Source organism: Phascolarctos cinereus, unplaced genomic scaffold (assembly GCF_003287225.1).
Source record: "Phascolarctos cinereus isolate Bilbo 61053 unplaced genomic scaffold, phaCin_HiC Scaffold_5;HRSCAF=322, whole genome shotgun sequence".
Classification (NCBI taxonomy): Eukaryota; Metazoa; Chordata; class Mammalia; order Diprotodontia; family Phascolarctidae; genus Phascolarctos; species Phascolarctos cinereus.
The window spans coordinates 354,600,301-354,619,394 of NW_027555958.1; the positions used below are offsets into that span (position 1 = coordinate 354,600,301).

The 19,094-nt window shown below is 43.1% G+C and overlaps 1 protein-coding gene across 1 annotated transcript in view; it reads right to left on the reverse strand.

The window, feature by feature from the left end:
- Positions 1-11,696: 11,696 nt before the first annotated feature.
- The window catches only part of CNIH3 (cornichon family AMPA receptor auxiliary protein 3), a 173,050-nt gene continuing 165,652 nt past the window's right edge, over positions 11,697-19,094 (reverse strand). Inside the window, exons 5-6 of the mRNA XM_020982173.2 lie at positions 18,596-18,739; positions 11,697-15,197 (exon numbers count right to left, since the gene is read on the reverse strand). Of these exons, the coding sequence (XP_020837832.1) occupies positions 15,170-15,197; positions 18,596-18,739 (172 nt within the window). The 3' untranslated portion in view covers positions 11,697-15,169. The remainder of the gene's footprint in view (positions 15,198-18,595; positions 18,740-19,094) is intronic.

Sequence of the window (19,094 nt, forward strand, 5' to 3'; positions counted from 1 at the left end):
TGCCCTGAAAACTCAGCCTTATTTTTACCCCAAGGCATGGGTTACACGTAATTGATGTGATGATCATTCTAAATGCATTTTACAGGATCTAAAACTAGAAGAGTCCTTAACAATTACTTAGTCTGGGGAATGTAATCTTTTTTTCCACTGTGGACAGCTTAGGCACCTTTGGGTTATGGACTCCAACTAGCATTTTTTTTTAAAGAATTCACAATTGAAGGAAATGCTAAGTTTTTGTTAGAAATTTATGAAAATAAAGATGCTTTTCCCATCCAAATTTACAAGCCCCTTGAAATCCAACAAGTCTGTGGACCCCAGGTTAAGAACCCCTGACATAGTCTGACCCTTTAATGTTAGCAGTGGAGAAATTAAGGCCCAGAGAATGAAGTGTCTTGCTAAGCCAGCAAACAAATTAATTGTCTTTTCTGACATTCGGTGCTTTCTCTTAACCATTAGACTATGAACTGCTTGAGAGCAGGGATAGTTTTTTACCTTAATTTGTATCCCCAGAACTTAGCGCAATGCCTTATATAGTAGACACTTAATAAATGCTTGTTGATTTGACCCAGTATTAAATGCATTAATTTTCAACATTCAAGAAGTATGTACATAGCCTTGAATTATGAAAAGGAGGGAGAAAGGAAAAGGAGAGAGAAACGGAAGGAGAGAGGGGCAGGCAGCTGATCCTAATAGGAGATCACATTTACCACAAAACTCCCATGGTCAGCATTTTCCACCAGAACTCTCTTCAACTGAGGAAGCCAGAGGAGCAGCAGGTCTTGGCCAGAACCCAGGTGAACACCAAAAGCCAAGTTTTTATTCCCAAACCTAATTTGCCTCTTTCATCAGCTGAAAATGGCTCCGTTGGGCCAAGAGACACCAGAGGGCAGCAAGTGGAGAAAATCTAGCAAAGGCAACTTTTGCCCAAGGAAGGAAGGGACAGGGCTTTCCAGAAGCCTTGGCAAACACCCCTGATAAGAACAAGGGCCTGGGCTCCACTTGGGGAGGGGGTGAATATAGAATGGGAACAAGCTGCCTTTACTAGCAAGGCTGCCCTGGGCAGGGTGTCAGGCTTATAGAGCAGGTTTATTGACAAGAAGTCTAGGCCCTGTGGAAGGGAATACAGCAGATAACTTCTCTTTGACCCAAATGAAAGGGCTTGGCATCTCTCTGCCAGTTGCGACTACAGCTCCTACTTCTCTTCAGAAATTGAGAAATTCCTCCGCCATAGAAAATCAAAGCTCAGTCACCTTGAAATGGGGATGAAGTAATGGTACATAGGGAGTAGACCCCCTGCTTTGTTAGACCAAAGAGCAAGGGTATACAAGACTCAGTAAGATCACTCTTTGGTTTCTGGGACCCTCTCTAAACCTATGCTACAATTAAACCTAATTACAAAATGCTCCTCAGAAAAGGTGCATGATGCATGTTAGAGGACTTTATGATCTGTAAGGGCAGTTTCCCAGGTTCATTCATTTAAATTGACCCCTCGGGTTAATTCAAGCAAAATTTTCTGTGACCTTCTGCCCTCTATACCAGGGACACTCAATCTGCTCATAGCAAAGGTTATGGTTAATGGCAAATATTCCATTGAAATAAAGCACACAGACATGCCCCCAAATAGCATCCAATCAGTATCAATACTGGGAAGGGCCTCTAATAAAAAGGCTAGTGCTGACCTGTATTCCTGCTTCACTAGAAAAATAAAGGCTTAACTTGAGAGACTGTAAAAATGCCTTAACATTTCCTTTTTGGACAGGTGTTGATATAAGTTCTAATTTTCCCCGCCTCTCCTTCCCTAAGATGAAAGAAAAATTTTCTAATGGGAAAAGTAGTGCTGCCTGTTTTCTAGAGTTCACACATTTCTGGAAAGGCCAGAGTTTAAATCTCAGTCTCCCTCTCCACCCCCATGCTGTTTTAAGGAAAACATTGCAGTGACATTTAAATCTCTCTGGCTGGTTGTTAATTATTCACAGATTTAGAGTTGGAAAGGGGACCTTACAAATAATTTAGTCCAGCTCCGTCCTTTTACAAATAAGGAAGTAGAGGCCTAGAAAGTGGAAAGTTACTTATCTAAGGTCATACAGCTAGAGATGGGATTTGAACTCAGATCCCCTGAAGACAAGTCCAATTTTCTTTCAAATTCATGAAACTGCAAAATTCTCAAACTGCTTGGTCTCCAAACCAAAAGATAGGTTCATATATTTTTGAGGCATGCTGGGGATAATCAAATACTGACCTGGCTGAAGTGTTGACTCTGATGTCTGACTTATGGGTGTTAAGAGTGGTGAATGATTAAGCCTTTTAAGTAATTAACTAAGGGCCTTGAAAACCAGGCCTGGGAGTTATAAGTCGAAGAAGCCAAATGTCACCTTACTCACATGTACATCTTGAGGTCAGTTTTCTAAGACCTAGAGAGATGAGTATTAGGATATTGTGGGTATCCTTACTCACTTAAGCCCCGACGAGGAATTCCTACACCTGAGGAAGGGGAAGGGAAAGGCATGGTAGAGCAGAGGCTATTTCAACAAGTAGATATGGGAATGAGGGTGGTGAGGGGCGTGGGCTGCGATGGCACAAAGGGTAGTCTGATCATGGATTTAGTCAAGGCAGGGGAGAAGAGATGGCCTATTTTAGGTGTCCTGCAAGACCCAGGGCAAATCCCTGGTTGCCCAACCTGAGTAACAGTTCTGTTGCTCACACTTAAATGTGCATCTCACCATAGGCATGCATATATCACAGGCCATGGAAGGGCATCAGGTAAAGGGCCAGTAGTGATGTCTACGAGAGGCAAGGCATGCCCACCCATACTCTGGTGCATGGCACCATGTCCATCATCCCTAAATGACAGCATTATAACTATCTAATTCCTAGACCACATAGCACCAGTTGGTAATGTGGCTTGAGGGGACCTACAGGGGGTTCTACTGTTGCTTTTTAGTCATTTTAGTGTGTCGGACTCTTTGTGAGTCCATTTTGGGTTTTATTGGCAAAGATATTGAAGTGGTGTGCCATTTCCTTCTCTGGGTCATTTTATAGATGAAGAAACTGAGGCAAACAAGGTTAAGTGCCTTGCCCAGGGCTACACAGCTAGTAAGTGTCTAAGGCCAGATTTGAACTCACAAAGATGAGTCTTCCTGACTCCAGGCAGAGTGCTCTATCTTAGCTGCCCTGTTCTACCATTAGTCCAGCTGAAACTCCATAGGGATTCAGGTATTCTCACTATGAAGTGAACACAGATATCCTAGGGTTTCATGACACTAGGCTCATCAATTGAAAATAAAAGAGAGCCTAGCAGAGGTCTAAGGGCCACAGAAGCCAATAGCCCAAGAGTCAGGAGGTCAGCAAGATGGAGAAGAGGTTAAAGGAGGTAAGATGACCCCAGACCAGGTCATTCAGGGGTAGTGTACTAGGCGGAAGAATATGCCTAGAGGACCCTGATCTTAGAGTAGCAGCTGTTTGTCTTCTGTAACTACGCCTACCCCTCTCCTTTTTTCAGTGTTTAAAAAGAATTGTTGATATCTTTGTTTATAAATCACCTTTGTTTCCAAATATAAAAAATAGACCCTGACAACTTGTTGTTTTCTTTCTAAGTCTATTTAAAGCCTCCCTTGGGGGTTTGCTTCTTACTTGCCTTCTCTGCACCTCTGTCACCACATCCCTCAGGGATCCCAGACCTGCCCTTTGTTCACTGCTCCACAAAAATGCCCCTTCTCTACTGTATTATCAGGTAAGGTTGGCACAATGAGAAAAGGAGGGCAGCCAAATTGCAGCAATTATCCAAATGTAAATTACTCTAGCAGAACATAAGCTCCTTGAGGGCAAGAACTACATTGGTTCTTATCTTTTAGCCCCAGTACCTCCCTGGCACAGTGGCCTCCAAACAGTAGGTTCTGTAATAAATGGATGGGGAATGAGCTCAAGGCAGGGCAATAGCAGTGCTTCTGTTTCATCAGCAGGTATAATTCATCTGTGTACTCAGGCTGCAGACAGGCATGAAGGTTGCTAGTGTTTTATTTCTAAGGCCAAGCATTATTCTTTTATTACAGAGCAAATGAGTGCAAGACAAGAGACAGAAGGAGCAAGGCTGGCTCTTGTAGCAACAAGATGGTGGTTTGGGGCTGTAGATGAATTAGCTTTTGTGACACATCTCACGTGTGCAACCTTGACTAGAACAGGTATGCCCATAGTCATGCTAACAAAATGCTGGAAGGTCTCAACACATAAAAAGTCAAGAGGAACTTGGTGGGTATTGACTTAATACCCCAGGCTCGGCTTTACTACATGCCTGAAACCACATTTTGTTTTTCTTTCTTTTTTTTTTTTTAGGCAATTGGGGTTAAGTGACTTGCCCAGGGTCACACAGCTAGTAAGCATCAAGTGTTTGGTCTGAGGCTACATTTGAACTCAGGTCCTCCTGACTTCAGGGCTGGTGTTCTATCCACTGAGCCACCTAGCTGCCCCTGAAACCACATTTTGAGACAATTTTTTGTACACTGTATGCTTATGACAGTTGTGAGGAGAGGGTTTTGTCAGGTAGAAAGTAGGACCTAGATCTGGGTGTGCCAAGAACTTGGTTCACGGTCCTCCATTCTCAATATTGCCTTTTACTCAATAAACCACTACTGTTTCATAGTCTCAACTCTAACCTCTATGCTGACGACTCCTTTTCCCAGTCTTGCTATTCTCAGACCAAATTATCTAGGCTTTAAATTTCTGAGTCATCTTTAAATCTTTCTTTCATCCCTCACATTCAACCAAGCTTCCCAACCTCTCCCATTTTCCTTTCACAGAGGCTCTTGGATTTCTCCATTGTTTTCTACCCTCAGCAACACTCCCTAGCTTGGTCTCTCACCATTTTGTCTCTAGGCCATTTGTCAGACTTTATAACTGGTCTCCTTGCTCCCAGGTTCTATCTCCTCCAACCTATCCTATATAACAGGATGTTATGATGCTAATGACATCATATTGTTCAAGAACCTTGTTCAAGAAATGACTTCCCATTGCATGAGGTTGTGTACTGTTATGGCAAGAACACTAACCTGACAGAACTGGGTTCTAGCTCTAGCTTTGCCGACAACTTGCTGTGTGGTCACAAGACCTCAGCTTCCTCACATGTAAAATAAGGCATTTGACCTAGATGGTCTCTAAAGTCCCTTTTGCTTCATATTTTATGACTCTAAGTAAACTCAGTATGGTAGTTAAGCCTTTCCATCACATAGGAAATAGATCTCTACTTTTTCAATCTTATTTCCTTTCCTGGCTCTGCTCCTGACTTTCTAGACCTCACCACCATTCCTTAGTTGCCTTCTCACCCTGCAAGTTCTCTGTCTTTGTGATCTTCTCACCCTTGAATATCCCTTTGTCTCTGCAGCCCCCTCCTATTATTGGTGAATTCCTCTTAGAGCCGCCATTTTGAAAACAAGCTTAGGCCAACCATACTTTGTGCCTTTTTTTGGCTCTGTTTCTGATTCTCTGAAGTTCATCACTATGCTCCTACATGAGTACCTTCCTCCTCACCCTATCCGTTAATATTCAGCTCCCTTTTATGTATCTTTCCATATTAGAATGTAAGCTCCTTGAGGGCAGAGACTGTCTTTTTTTTTTTTACTTGTACTTGTATCCCCAGCACTTAGCACAGTGCTTGGTACATAGTATGCACCTAATCTAAATAAATAAATAAATAATAAATAAATAAATAAATGAACAAACACAAACAAACAAATAAATAAATAAATAGATAGAATGAATAAATGAATGAATGAATGAATGCTTGTTGACTTGACTCTTTCCCCTACTGAGCTGCCTGACTCCTCCAACAAGACTTGTCAATTTACTGTTCCTGAATATTCATGTGCTCATTCCTCTTTCTAAGCTTCTTATTCATTCTCTTCCCCTCCCCACCTCCACATTCTTAGCATAAACTTCAACCCCCCATCCATACATACCCATTCTTCAAGAGTCTAGCCAGATAAAGTCCAGTTCCTTCTTAAGGCAAGTCAGCCTTTACTATGTCCATCATTTCTTTGCTCCTATAGCACTAATCATGTGTATCCCTCATTTTGGCCCTTATAAATACTGCCTTATGTTGTAATTTAACTATTTCACGTGTTTATATCTTATTTCCCCAAATAGATTATAAGCTTTTTGTCTAGGCCAGACAGCAGTATAGCATAGTCATGAAGGTTCCTAATCAGGGTGTCCATGAACCTGTTTTTGAAGTGTTTGAAGTGAACTATTTTAATGTAATTGGTTTTCTTTGTAATCTTATATACTTTATGTACTTAAAAATATTATTCTGAGATGGGGTCCATGGGTTTCACCAAACTGCCAATGAGTCCATAACACATAAAGAGTTTAAGAACTCCTGGTAGTGGAAAGAGTATTGGATTTAGAGTCAGTGGAGATGGCTTAGAATCTTGGCTCTAATTCACAGTAGCTGTATGACCCTAGGCAAGTCACTTCAAGCCTTAGCTTCAGTGGCCTCCTAAGTAAAATGAGGGTGAAGACTTCTGACTTCAGAGAGCTGTTGTGGAGGTAAGGTGGGAATGCTTTATAAGTCTTAAAATGTGATATAAATATGAGTAGTTATTAGGTTTTACATAGCAAGCTCTTAATAGACATTTATTGAATGAGCAGATCAATCAATAAATGAAATGAAAATTCACCAAAGAGAAATTTTTTTAAATCTCAGGAGATGAGAAAGAATAGTGCTCACAAATCAGACCAGACAAGTTCTCAAAGTTCTGTCTACCAGGATGGTAGACAGAGTTGATAAGCACAGCAGGTTACTATCACTTCCTACTCCCAATCCAGAGCTGGGAAAATAGAAAAACTAAAGACTACCCCACAGGCTAGCAGATAGAATGCTTGATTTTCCATGGGAGTAATCCCACCCTGCTCATTATAGCGTCTTATCTTGGGATGAAGAAATATCACATGCTCTCTACTTGGATATTAGGACAAATATAGCCTTCTTCCTGAGCATCAGCGACCAGGGCTCTGCCCCCTGCCCTTGAGGCATCTGGCTTTTCTGCACAAATTGGGATGGGGGTGGAGGGTAGTGGAAAGGAAGAGGGCTCTAATATTAAGGAAGGGTTATGACAAAACAGAGCCATTTGTAAATGTATAGTTTCAAGAAAAACAGGAGAAGTCAAGGCAAACAAAAGGTTATGAAATGGATCTGCATAATGACCCAGTATGAGTGCAATTAATTGTTTGTTGTCAAAGCATATTTAGAGCTACATTAATTTCTTGTGTCAGAGAACAAACCCATCATAGTGGTGACAACTTTATTCAACGTTGGTGCAATTAGCAAGCCTAAAAATAGGAAAGGAAAACAAGGATTTCCTGGGAGGGCAGGGTTCTGCGTTCACCATGTGGCGCCATGTCACTGGGCTAGAATAGTCTGCTCCCTGGGTATGGGAGGTTATGATGAGCGTACAAGGAGAGGAGATCTCAACTTTGTATTCTTCCCTGTTCCTCTTCTTTTTCTATTCATTGCCCTCATTTCCCTCTTCCCATTGCTCTCTCTTTTCAGTGTTTCCCTCAGAGATTCAAGGCATAGCGCTAATAAGGCCAAGGGAACAGGTTCAATGCTTATATGGCCTTGTTCCATACTCAAGCCATAGAACGTGTCTGAGGCCTCCACAACAACCTTGGAAATGTATGGCACCAGTCATGAGTGGAGCCAAGTAACAAAGAGGGGGTGGATCAGTACAATTCTTCCCCATGACCAACAAAACAAAACAAAACAAAACACATTATCAGCAACCAAGAAAGAAAAACTGCAGTTGGCAGGAGCCTGGGGCCCCTACAAATAACACAACAATGGGGCAGCATGCTTACCAAAGTGGGGAGAAGATTAGAAAATCACAGGCAAAACAAGAGAGGAAGCGGTAGGCAAATAAAGGCCAAAGGAATCGGGCAGTCTGTCCACTGGGGACTGAAGAGGCAATGCCCCCTGACATAAGCTAGCAGAGGAGGCAGGTTTGACCCACCTCCTACACGCATGAAGCCACACTGAGAAACAGCACACCCAGGTACCATTAGAAGCCAACCACCAAGAGAAGCAGTTTCTTACTTACTTTCTAACGTTACTCATTAGGGGAAGAGCAATTAAAGACAGCCTCAAAATGAGGGTAGCCACTGGTTATTATTGGACTAGCCCACATAGTTCTGAAGAAGCCAGAGTACTCATCTATACCACAGCAGTCCCCCCACCTATGAGTGCTTCCTCCAATCACTTTGTGTTTACTTTACTCTGTTTACCTCAGTTTCCTCTTCTGCAAAATGAGTTGGAGAAGGAAATTACAAACTACTCCAGTATTCTTTGTTTTTATAGATTTTGGGGGGAGGTAATTGGAGTTAAATGACTTGCCCAGGATCACACAGCGAGTAAGTTTCTGTGGCCTGATTTGACCTCAGGTCCTCCAGCGTCAGTGTTCTATCCACTGAGCCACTTAGCTGCTCCATTTTTTTTTATAATTTTTAAAAATGTATTTGGGGGAGGGAGGGGAGGCAATCTGGGTTAAGTGAGTTGCTTGCCCAGGGCCACACAGCTAGTAAATGTCTGAGGGCAGATTTGACCTCAGGTCCGCCTGACTCCAGGGCCGGTGCTCTATCCACTGTGCCATCTATGTATTTGTATTTGTGTGTACACATCCCCCCAATATAACATGAGTTCCTTGAGGGCTGGAGTTGTTACACTTTTGCCTTTGTATCCCCAGTGCCTAGCATAGGTGTTGGGACACAGCAGATATTTAATAAACGCTTGCTAATTGTGTGACTTATGGATTGAGTTAAAGCTCAGTAGATGAGGATGGCACTGTGGATCCAGGGGAACAGCTTGGAATTCCATCCTTCTCTAGCCTATTGATGACACATCAATGGTGTTAACCTCAACAAACGGATGACTTTTTTTCCTTCTTTCAAACATTGTAATGTAAAGTGTTGCCCTTCTCATTAAACTGGTTCACTGTGGCCAGGCATCACCTCCCCATTCCCACAGGACCCTAAAGGAGATGTCCCTAGTGAGTGATAAGTGGTTCTGCCATATTGCTCTCTATCACTGTTCCCCCTAATCCATTTCCCTTTCCTAAGATTCTTCCTCCTCTCACTCCTCTTCCTGTAAGGGGGTATAATGCCATTCTCAAAGCCTTTTGGGACAGACTCTCTCCTCACTGGTGGAGAGAAATGTCTTGCCCTGTGGGAGAAAAGGGGCAGAGTTGGTGAGAGTGGGTGAGAGAAGAGTTCTTTAGTTCTCCTTGAGTTCCTTCAGATTCTCTTCAAGCTTCCACGCTGTCTTCAAGTTGCCAGGTTGCTTTGGTCCCTTCAGTTCCTTTGAGTGCTTCTGGCTTCCAGCTTCAAGAAGGAAGAAAGAAGACACCAACCCCACCTCAGGTTGCTGAAGGAAAAGACCCTGAGAAGGCATGAGAGGAGCTGACAGTCTCCATTGTGTCCCTGTCTCCAGCCTGCTACACTAGTCTGTGGGGAACTTCCCCTTGAGTAAGATCGAGGACTCTCTCCCTCTTTCTTCATTAAGCTGAGTTGCCTCCCTCCCAATAGGAGAGCTCCTTCCATCTGTATTGTCTGGTATTTATCCTTCTTATACTTTCTCTGATCTCTATTTTGCTACTGATCCAGACAACTGGGTTTTCTTGGCTAAGTGCTTCGTATATTCATTGTGGAACTGGTATTTGGTGGGAACAAAGCCCTGGCTTTAAAGCTTGAGGTCATACCTTCCCCAAAAAAGAAACAGCGATAAGAAATTAGTCTGAACCTGATCACATTTTCTAAATTGACAATATTTAAGGGAGCAAACTGATATATTTCTAGCCCAATACCTCCTTTCTCTAAGGAGAGGAGAATGGCCTCCAGCCCCAACTTCCTACTTCTCCTCTGGCAGGAATTAAAGTTTCCCTTGGAGAAGGGTGGGGAGAGAAGAGACTAGAAATGTCTATTCTGCCTTCCTTTAAGCCACTCCCACAATGGCACACCCATGCTACATGTAAGGAAACAGCCCCTTGAAATATGTGGAAGCCTCACTACAGGGCTTAATGGATTAAAAGCCAGAGTGGATCAGATAATCATGAGGGTCCAGGATCTATGCATCAAATGCTGGGACCAATGGTTCAGCATGTCATTGGGAGTCCAAGACATTAGGGAAGCGGGTAGGAAGTCTTTGTCCTTTACGGTATGTTCTACACAATAATAATAATTCACTTGTCTTTCTTGTTTTTCCAGCCAAAGAAAAGTGTTTATGAACCAGGGTGGTCAATGATCCAATAGCAGTGCTTTTCCAATTAGTCTTTGAGAAAAGCAGCCCTTAACACTATCAAACAATTCGTTTTCCTAGGAAACTCTCACTTGCAAACTATAGCTAATTCTATTGTTTTCAGTTCTGCAGCACCCGCATTTTACTAGTAGGAACTGATAAGCTGCAGAGCTCCAAAGAAAGGTCACCAAGGTGTTGACGGACCTCAAGATCATACCATATGAAAACTGGTTGAAGGAACTGGGAATGTTTAGTTGGGGAGAAGTTTTGACTCGAAAATGAGACAGTTGGGGCTAGATGATCTCATAGGTTCTTTCCATTTCTAAATCAATGATTTTATGAATACAGTCATACCTTTCATTTTACAGAAGAGGAAACTGAGGGCCAGAAAAATTAAATGACTTGGCCAAGGTCACATGATGGTAAGTAACAGAGCCAGGATTTGAGAGCCCAGGTCTTCTGAGTCAAAATCTAATGCTATGCTCTACTTTCTCACTCTCCCTCACTGCCAAGATGAATTGGAGATTGGCTGGTCACATAATAAGGTATTTCCACTTGGTATTTAACCTTGAGCCATCATTGTTACTTCCAGGCTCATTTCTGGGTTCTATCCATTAGCCCACCTGGAGAGGTGGGAGGAGGTAAAGGGAGGGAGCAGAAAGAGGACACAGAACCTCTCCCTGGCTAGGGGACATGGTATAGGAGTAGCAATGGCAAAGAATAAAAGACAGTGGGAGTTGGTGAGAAGTCTGTTTGCCCTTTTGTAAGTTGAAGACTTACTTAAGTGGCATTTCTAGCTTTACTCATTAAAGAAGAAAAAAAACAACAGCTCCCACCCAATCCCTCACCCCCAAGCATTTGCTGTTTTACTCTGAAGTTTATTTTTAAAAGCAACACAGGTAGAGTTATTGTTCTTGATGTTCCATTAATTGGATGGAAAATCAGATCTGATTTTCTAGTCAGGGGGTGAAAAGTTACCCAAAGCCACTCTCTTCTCTGGATCTCTGTTGCATTTGCTAATATTGGGATGAGGAGTATATAGTTTGTGACCTTGGATCAAAAGTACTTGTTTCTCTGGGGAAAGGTAACTTGACACACAAAGATGGCACCCAAGGCTTACACTCATGAGCGCTGGGTTAACCAGTCCTGACAGTAAGCTGTGTAGTCAAAGGACTCATTACCTCCTCCTCCTGTCCAAGGGAGTGAATGTAGCTTTTCCAAAAGGTCTTATTATTGACATTGGCTTGCCATCTTGCCTCAGTGTAAAAATCTTCATGTCATAAGATTACAGATTTAGATCTAGAAAGGAACTCAAAGTCCCAACTCCCCCATTTTACAGATGAGGAAGCAGGCTCAAGGTTAAGCAGATTGCTCAGGGTTACATAGCTGGAATAACAAAAAACAAAAATAGCAACAACAATAACAATAATGAATATTTATAGAGTACTTACTATGTTCCAGGCACTGTGCTAAGCACTTTACAATTATAAGCTCATTCCATCCTCACAACAACCCTGGGAGGTAGGTACCATTTTACAGAAGAGGAAACTGAGGCAAAGGTTAAGTGACTTGCCCACAGTCTCACAGCTAATAAGTATCTGAGTCAGGATTTTAACTCATCTTCCTGACTCCAAATCTGGCCCTCAATGCACTAAACCACTCTTTAAAAAAAAAAAATGTGTACATGTGTAAGGTTTGCAAAGCATTTTCCAAACATTATGTCATTTGATCCTCATGATAAACTCGTAGAGTAGGTACTTTTTTTTTTTTTAGCAGATCAGGACACTAACGCTTAAAGAGGTTTCCAGGTCAGGAAACGCTCTCTACCAATTCAACTTAGAGTCTTAGAGAATTGCCTAGCATAAGGGTATCAAACTCAGATAAAAATGGAGGCCAGTAATCGATACGTGGGGCAGGTAGCTGGTGCAGTGGATAGAATGCTGGGCTTGGAATCAGGAAGACTCCTCTTCATGAGTTCAAACCTGGCCTCATACTCATTAGCTGTGTGACCCTGGGCAAGTCACTTAACCCTGTTTGCCTCAGTCTCCTCATTTGTAAAATGAGCTGGAGAAGGAAGTGGCAAACCACTCCAGCATCTTTGCCAAGAAAACTCCAAAAATTGGGTCACAAAGAGTCAGAAGACTCTTCAGTTTGAAAAGACTGAACAAGAACAACAAAAGTTGCACATAAGGATCTCTGGTGGCCACATATTAGATGAGGAAACAGGCTGCAGGTAACTTACCCGGTAAGTGTCTGACGCAAGATTTGGACTCGGATCTTGGTGCCTCAAAACCCAGCACTCTATTCAGACCTCCCCACCTTGCTGCCCCCAGGCTCTTGCAGAATTTCACAACAAAATGTCTTCTATTCTGCAGTCAATTTCTCATTTTTTTTAAACTGGCTTCCCCACCTACCAGTTTACAAATCATACTGAGGCCTGTGATGAGGGCAAAATGACACAGGCAGTTAGGTGAGAAACCCAAGTCGTCACTGCATTTTTAAACATAGCACATAGCGTGTAACACAAACGCCATTCATAAACCTTAGTCACAGGTTTCAAACCAAGCATCAGCATATGTACAAATAGTCCATTTGTGCCAACCAGCAGAGAAATCATTTATGCCCAATTAAACAAGCCCCCAGCCTTAGTCATGCGTACAGACCCCTTTCACAACTCCCACCCGACAAAAGGGAAAATATTCAACGGAAAATTCCTAAATGGTCAAATATCTTTACATCAAATTGTACAATATGCACAAAGCAGCATTATAAAAATGAAGCTGAAAATTATATTGTCTTCTCTTCTGGGTATCTGATGCTCACCAAGTTCTATAGAATGTGTTTGCTTTTCTCCACATCAGAGCAAGGTGTGACTAGTGATGATAAATATGGATAAGGACTGAACATGGGATTTCATGGGTATAGAGAACTCCCAGTCAGGAAACTCCCTCTACCAACATAACTCAGAGTCTTACAGAGTTGCCCAGCAAAGAGGTGTTAAACTCAAATAAAAATGGGAGTCACTAATCTGTACATGGGGCAGCTAGGTAGCAGGGTAGATAGAGTGCTGGGCCTGGAGTCAAGAAGACCTGAGTTCAAGTCCAGCCTAACACTTACTAGCTGGGTGGCCCTCCTGGGCAAGTCACTTAACCCTGTTTGCCTCAGTTTCTTCATCTATAAAAGGAGCTGGAGAAGGAAATGGCAAATCATTCCAGTATCTTTGCCAAGAAAACCTTAAAAAGGGTTATGGAGAGTCAGACACAACTGGCTACTACACAAATCTATACGTAAAGATCCCTGGGGGCCACATATTAACTTGATGTAAATGTAATGTTATCTGCGTTTATTATATTTTTATTTTGTTAAGCATTTCCCAGTTACATTTTAATCTGGTTTGGGCAACAGTTTTGACACCTCTGGCCTAGAATATTGAGAGGGTAAATGAATTGGCTAGGGTCACATGAACAGTATTTGTCAGAGCAGAACTTGAATTTGGGTCTTCCTGGTTCCAAATCTGGCTCCAGTGGAGATCATCGATTGGAGATGATATATAGAGAGTTGAAGGAACCTCAGACATTATCTAGTCATAGATAATGGTCATAAGATTCTGGCATCACAGATTTAGAGCTACCAGGAACCTCATAGGTAACAATCCAGCTCCCTCACTGTCCCAGATGAGGAGACTAAGTAAGGCTCAGAGAAGTTGTTTTGCCCAAGGCCATACTGCTATTAAGTGTTTGAGCCAAGATTTGAACCCAGGTCTTCCTGATTCCAAGTCCAACAGTCTATTCAGACTCTTGTAAATTTAAGACCTACTTAAGTGGGATTTACAGCTTTACCCATTAAAACTGGAATCTGGCCTGTATCACTAAGCATAAGAATAGTGGGGACTCTATACCATGCAAGGGGAAGTGATCCCCTCAGGGTTTCACAAGTAGTAAAGCTGGAATTCAAACCCAGATCCCCCATCTCCAGACTTCTGAAGTGTTCTTTCTGGAATACATTGATTGACACTTCCTGGTTTCTACAGGACAACAGGACACATCAGCGCTAACAGCTAACAACTCAGGGTTCCTTTCACATGTGTAAACAACCAGCTATTTGCCATTATCAAACAATTATGGGGGTGGGGTGGGGAAGCTATTCCTTTTCCTGGCTTTAGAGAGAATTCTTAGCAATCCATGGAACCCTAGCTACATTCTATCACCAATCAATTGGAACATGACAAAAAGAAACCCAAATGAACACCTCTGGAGGTTTTACTCTGGGGGGCTGCCTGGAGGAAGACCATATTCACACATGTCTGCTAGCCACAGGGGCACCAGCAGGGCTTGGAAGAGGCAAGGGGCTTCTCTGGTGTCATTCGTCCATACAGGCCACATCCCTGGCTTAGAACTGCCATAGCCAGGCATTCAAATCCCTTTGCAGAGAGCCAGCCCAGCCTCCACTCCCACAGTCCATCTGAACAGTTACCAGGAACCCAGTGTGAAAAGTATCTGCAGGAGCTGTTTTATGGAGTACTCTCTGTAAGCTGCAATTCTCCCCCATGAGAGGTTTGGCTTTGTATCTCTCCCCCACCTCTCCCAATCCTCAGGAGTGATACACAGCTCATGTGTGGGATTTGGAATGCCAAAGACTGCAATGCATGGAGTAACAAGAGCCGATCACAGTTTATTTAGCCCACGGGCTGCATTCTTTCAGTTCTGAAGCCAGTCATTCAGCCTACTGGGTCTCTCTGTTTTTTCTCCACACGCTCTACCAAGGGCCTCAGCTTCCAAATCCACCGCCTCCTCCAGGTCCTTCCAATCCAATCCTCAGTGTCAATTGACTTCTCTCCTCAAGCCTCCGTCCTTTTTCTGGTGCCAGTCTCTGATGACGTGGGTTATCTTTCAGTTAAGAACTCACTAAAGTGTAGATCATGCTGCAATTAGAAAGAAATACGTGACAGGCAGGGGCCAAGGGAACAGGTCCATTCCATGCCTGAGGGAGGAAGGACTTGTTCAAAAGAGAACCCCCTCCCTTGCCCTCATTATTCCAGTCACCAGCGTTAGCTTTGGGTGTTAATGTGCACATTCTATTGGCCCATCCCCTTCTCCTCCTCTTGCCAATCTTTAACCAAATGTTTCTTAGGAAAGCATATTGTGTCCTTTGGGTAAAAAAGAAAGATGTGATTGTTGCTAAGTGCCTACTATTATTCTCATTATTATGGTTGTTACTCTTTTTATTGTTGTTATTGTCATTGCTGTTACTCAATATTCGACTTAGGGGGGTCACAGCTAGTGCTCAGGCCAGGGGAGGAAGTATTGGAGTCTGCCAGCTGCCACGCGTCACACCAGGGTCCCAGGGCTCTCAGATGACTCTCACGCTATTGTTGCCCATGTAATTATTATTACCACAATTGTTATGGCTGATTGGTGAGCACAATGGCCTCTGGGCACCTGTACAAAATGGACATTTAATTGGACTATTCTTGGGGACCCTTTGAGTCACTAACCATTGGGGTCTGTGTGTTAAATATGGATTAGGAACATGTGATCCAAGGCCTGGTCCCTGAGAATGGAAGAGAGGAAGTAGGGGGTGGAACATTTGGGTTCTGTGTAATTTCTTCAGGTAATTCCCCCGAGGTAGAGGAACAGCTTGTTTCAAAATGCATTAATTTTGTTTCTTCATTGGGCCAAAGGGGAAACAATCATCTCTTCACAGAGTGGGGGTGGGGGAAACAGTGACTGTTAATAAGCTTATCTGAAGAGTCTAGAAGAAAGAAGCTTATGATTCTTGAACCGATTCTGTTCTGAAGTCACAATGAGTAATACTGTCCTGATTAACTGCAGCTCTGTCTTCCAGCCTGATGCCTCTTGTTTCAAGAGTCTCCTTGCCAAAGTATAAGTAAGTAGGGGCAAGGGAGGAGGGAGGGAAGTTGCGATTGTGAGAAGTGACATGATGTGGCCAAAGACACAATCATGAGACAGGTTGGGTAAAGAGGCCAGCTCCCCTTATTCCCTGCTCTTTTCTCTAACTCTCCTTCCAACCTTAGGAATGACACCAATGAGGTTTCCTCTACTAGAGTGAAAGGGTCTAGAGAGACAAAGGGTCTACAGGCAAAGAATCCAAAGCCCTTATACTGGAAGGCCTAAGACTTGAATTCAAATTCCACTTCTGACATTTACCTGTATAACCTTGGACGTATTATTCAACCTCCTTGAGCATCACTTTGCTCATCTGCAAATAAGACTAGATGATGTCTGAGTTTCCTTCCAGTCCTAGAGTTACAATCTATGGATACTATACTGGCCCAAGAAGCAAGAGACTTATGTTGAATCTAGCACAGACGACAAGACGATAGGCCAGACTCAGTGAAATGCTAATTGGCCATAACTCCAGCTCTTATGGAGGGTGGAAGAAGAGTCCTTGCAACTTAATATTTTTTTTTAATACAGAAACCATGAATTTAACAAAATGCCATTCCAAAATTACTCTGAACTAAAGGATTGGAGGATAATGAGTCAAAAGGAACGTCTAGAACACATTTGGTTACAGAACACTCTCGGTGACAAGCTGTTGTCAATATTGCCAACACCATCCCTTCCCATCACCCCAAACAAGCAGCCAAAGAGACACATTGCTATCTGTCTATAAATTCATATGTCATCTTTCCCTGTGGCATCTCAGTGCTCAGACACAGATATGTCAGTGGCACCAAAATGAAGACCGGGGTCCTCTTTATCTCCTCCTCCTCTCTCTTTGTCTTTCCCTAGAGCCAGAATGAGGCAAAGTAAAGAATTAAAATATAAACAATCAAGTAACTGAAAGGACCTGGGTTCAAATTCTGCCTTTGATGCTTATTATCTGTGTGACCTTGGGCAAGTCATTTGACCTTCACCAATCTCAGTTTCTAGTCTGTAAAAGGAAAGATTGGACAAGATGCCCTTTGAGATCCCTTCCAGCCCTAAATTTCTGATCAACAAAGAGTCAGAGCGGGGTTCAAGTCTTTTCTTGTTGACTACATATCATAGCTGTCCTCAGTCTGGGACCACTGCTGCAGCAACTCTCTCTAGCCCTAGGATTATAATAGGGTTCTATTTTTTAAAATAATCTTAATATTTGAAGCTGGAATCAACCTTTGGGATCATGTAATCCAGCCCTCTAAGATGAGGGTAAATGACTTGATCAAGGACTTAAAGATAATAATTAAAACTGGGTGATTCCCTCTATCACATGGCCAAACTCAGAATCATAGAAGCACAAGGTTGGAAAGGCCCTCAGAGACCAAGTCCAACCTATGCCTGAGCAAAGAGTTAATGCCTTAGCTATTCATGGCTCCATGCTGGTCAAGTAGCTGCCCTCCAAAGGCTGTTCATCCCAGGAGCCCTAGAAGTTCTATGGTATCTTGTAGCATACCCTAAGCATGCCCACAGGACCATCCCAGGCTAAGAAGAGTCACAAATCCAGGAGTTCTAGTTCAGTCCACAACTGGGTTGCTGGCAGTGGGATGGGATGGGTATAGTCTGAGCCATGTCAATCTTTAAAGTCTGGAGGACCACAGAAGAATGTTTTTGAGTACCTTTTTTTTTTTTGGCTAGGCAATGAGGTTAAGTGACTTGCCCAGGGTCACACAGCTAGTAAGTGTTATGTGTCTGAGGTCGGATTTGAACTCAGGTCATCCTGAATCCAGAGCCGGTGCTCTATCCACTGCTCCACCTAGCTGCCCCCTTGAGAACTCTTTTCAAGTATACATTCTAGCAGACCCTTGGTAAGTCTAAGTTTGATATAGGCCGCAGGACCTTCCCCCATCTAGCTCAGAAATTTCAGGGAGATGAGGGTGGGGAGAGGGATATAAAAGCACATGACCCTCCATCTAGAGCTGAAAAATCCCTCAGAGACAATCTAACTCAACCCCTTCAATTTATAGATGAGAAAACTGAAGCCCAGGGAGGCCAAGTGATTTGTCCAGGTTCACACAGGTAGTAAATGACAAAAGCAAGATTTGACTTCAGTGGGAACTTTCTACTGTACCATATTGCCTTTCAGCTGGAAGCTTTCTGAATGAAGTCCAGAAGGGGTTCTCTGGCATATACTCAACTTCCCAAGCTAGTCCCAGATCTCGAAGGTGGCCCTGAAATCTTTCCATCTTCTCATGTCCCATGAGGGAGTTAGAATATGACCTCTAAGCTCCCTTCTAGTTCTAACATCCTTTGATCCTATGACCACCCTTGCCTTCCTTAGTCAGTATCAACCAGGCCACCCTGGATTTCTACATAGAGGTTTCTTCCATTTGCTATATAGACTCTGAGGGCTACAGGGGAGAGAAAAGAAACTCACCAGTAAAGGTAGTAGAAGAAGGAGAGGAGATAGAAAGCCAGCTTACACCAGGCCTCCTTTTGACAGTAACTTAAGGTGTCTGCATTCATGACCACAGGAGGATCATAGGCTAATTCGGAACTATCTGCAGGGCAATGGAAATACCTAGATGGAAAGAAAACACCAATGAGGCATTGCCTGGTTACTTTCTACTTGCCAAATAACAACCCCTAAATATCAAAATCCAGTAGCCTCATGGTAAGCAAGCCTGTAAACTCTGTGGATTGGCCTTCCACATAGGGGATTTGACTGGAGATGTGGAGCAGAATCAAGATGGTGCAGTGAAAGGAAGCATATCTGTCTCCATTCACCCAAAACACCTCCTCCACAAAATCCTGGAAAACAGCCAGGCTGAATTCTGATCAGGAAAGCCAAGAAAAGGTCATAGTACATCATTTTTCCAGCCTAGGGGGACAGAGAGAGAAATCTGTGGACACTGGGGCAGGGACTGGCCAGGACT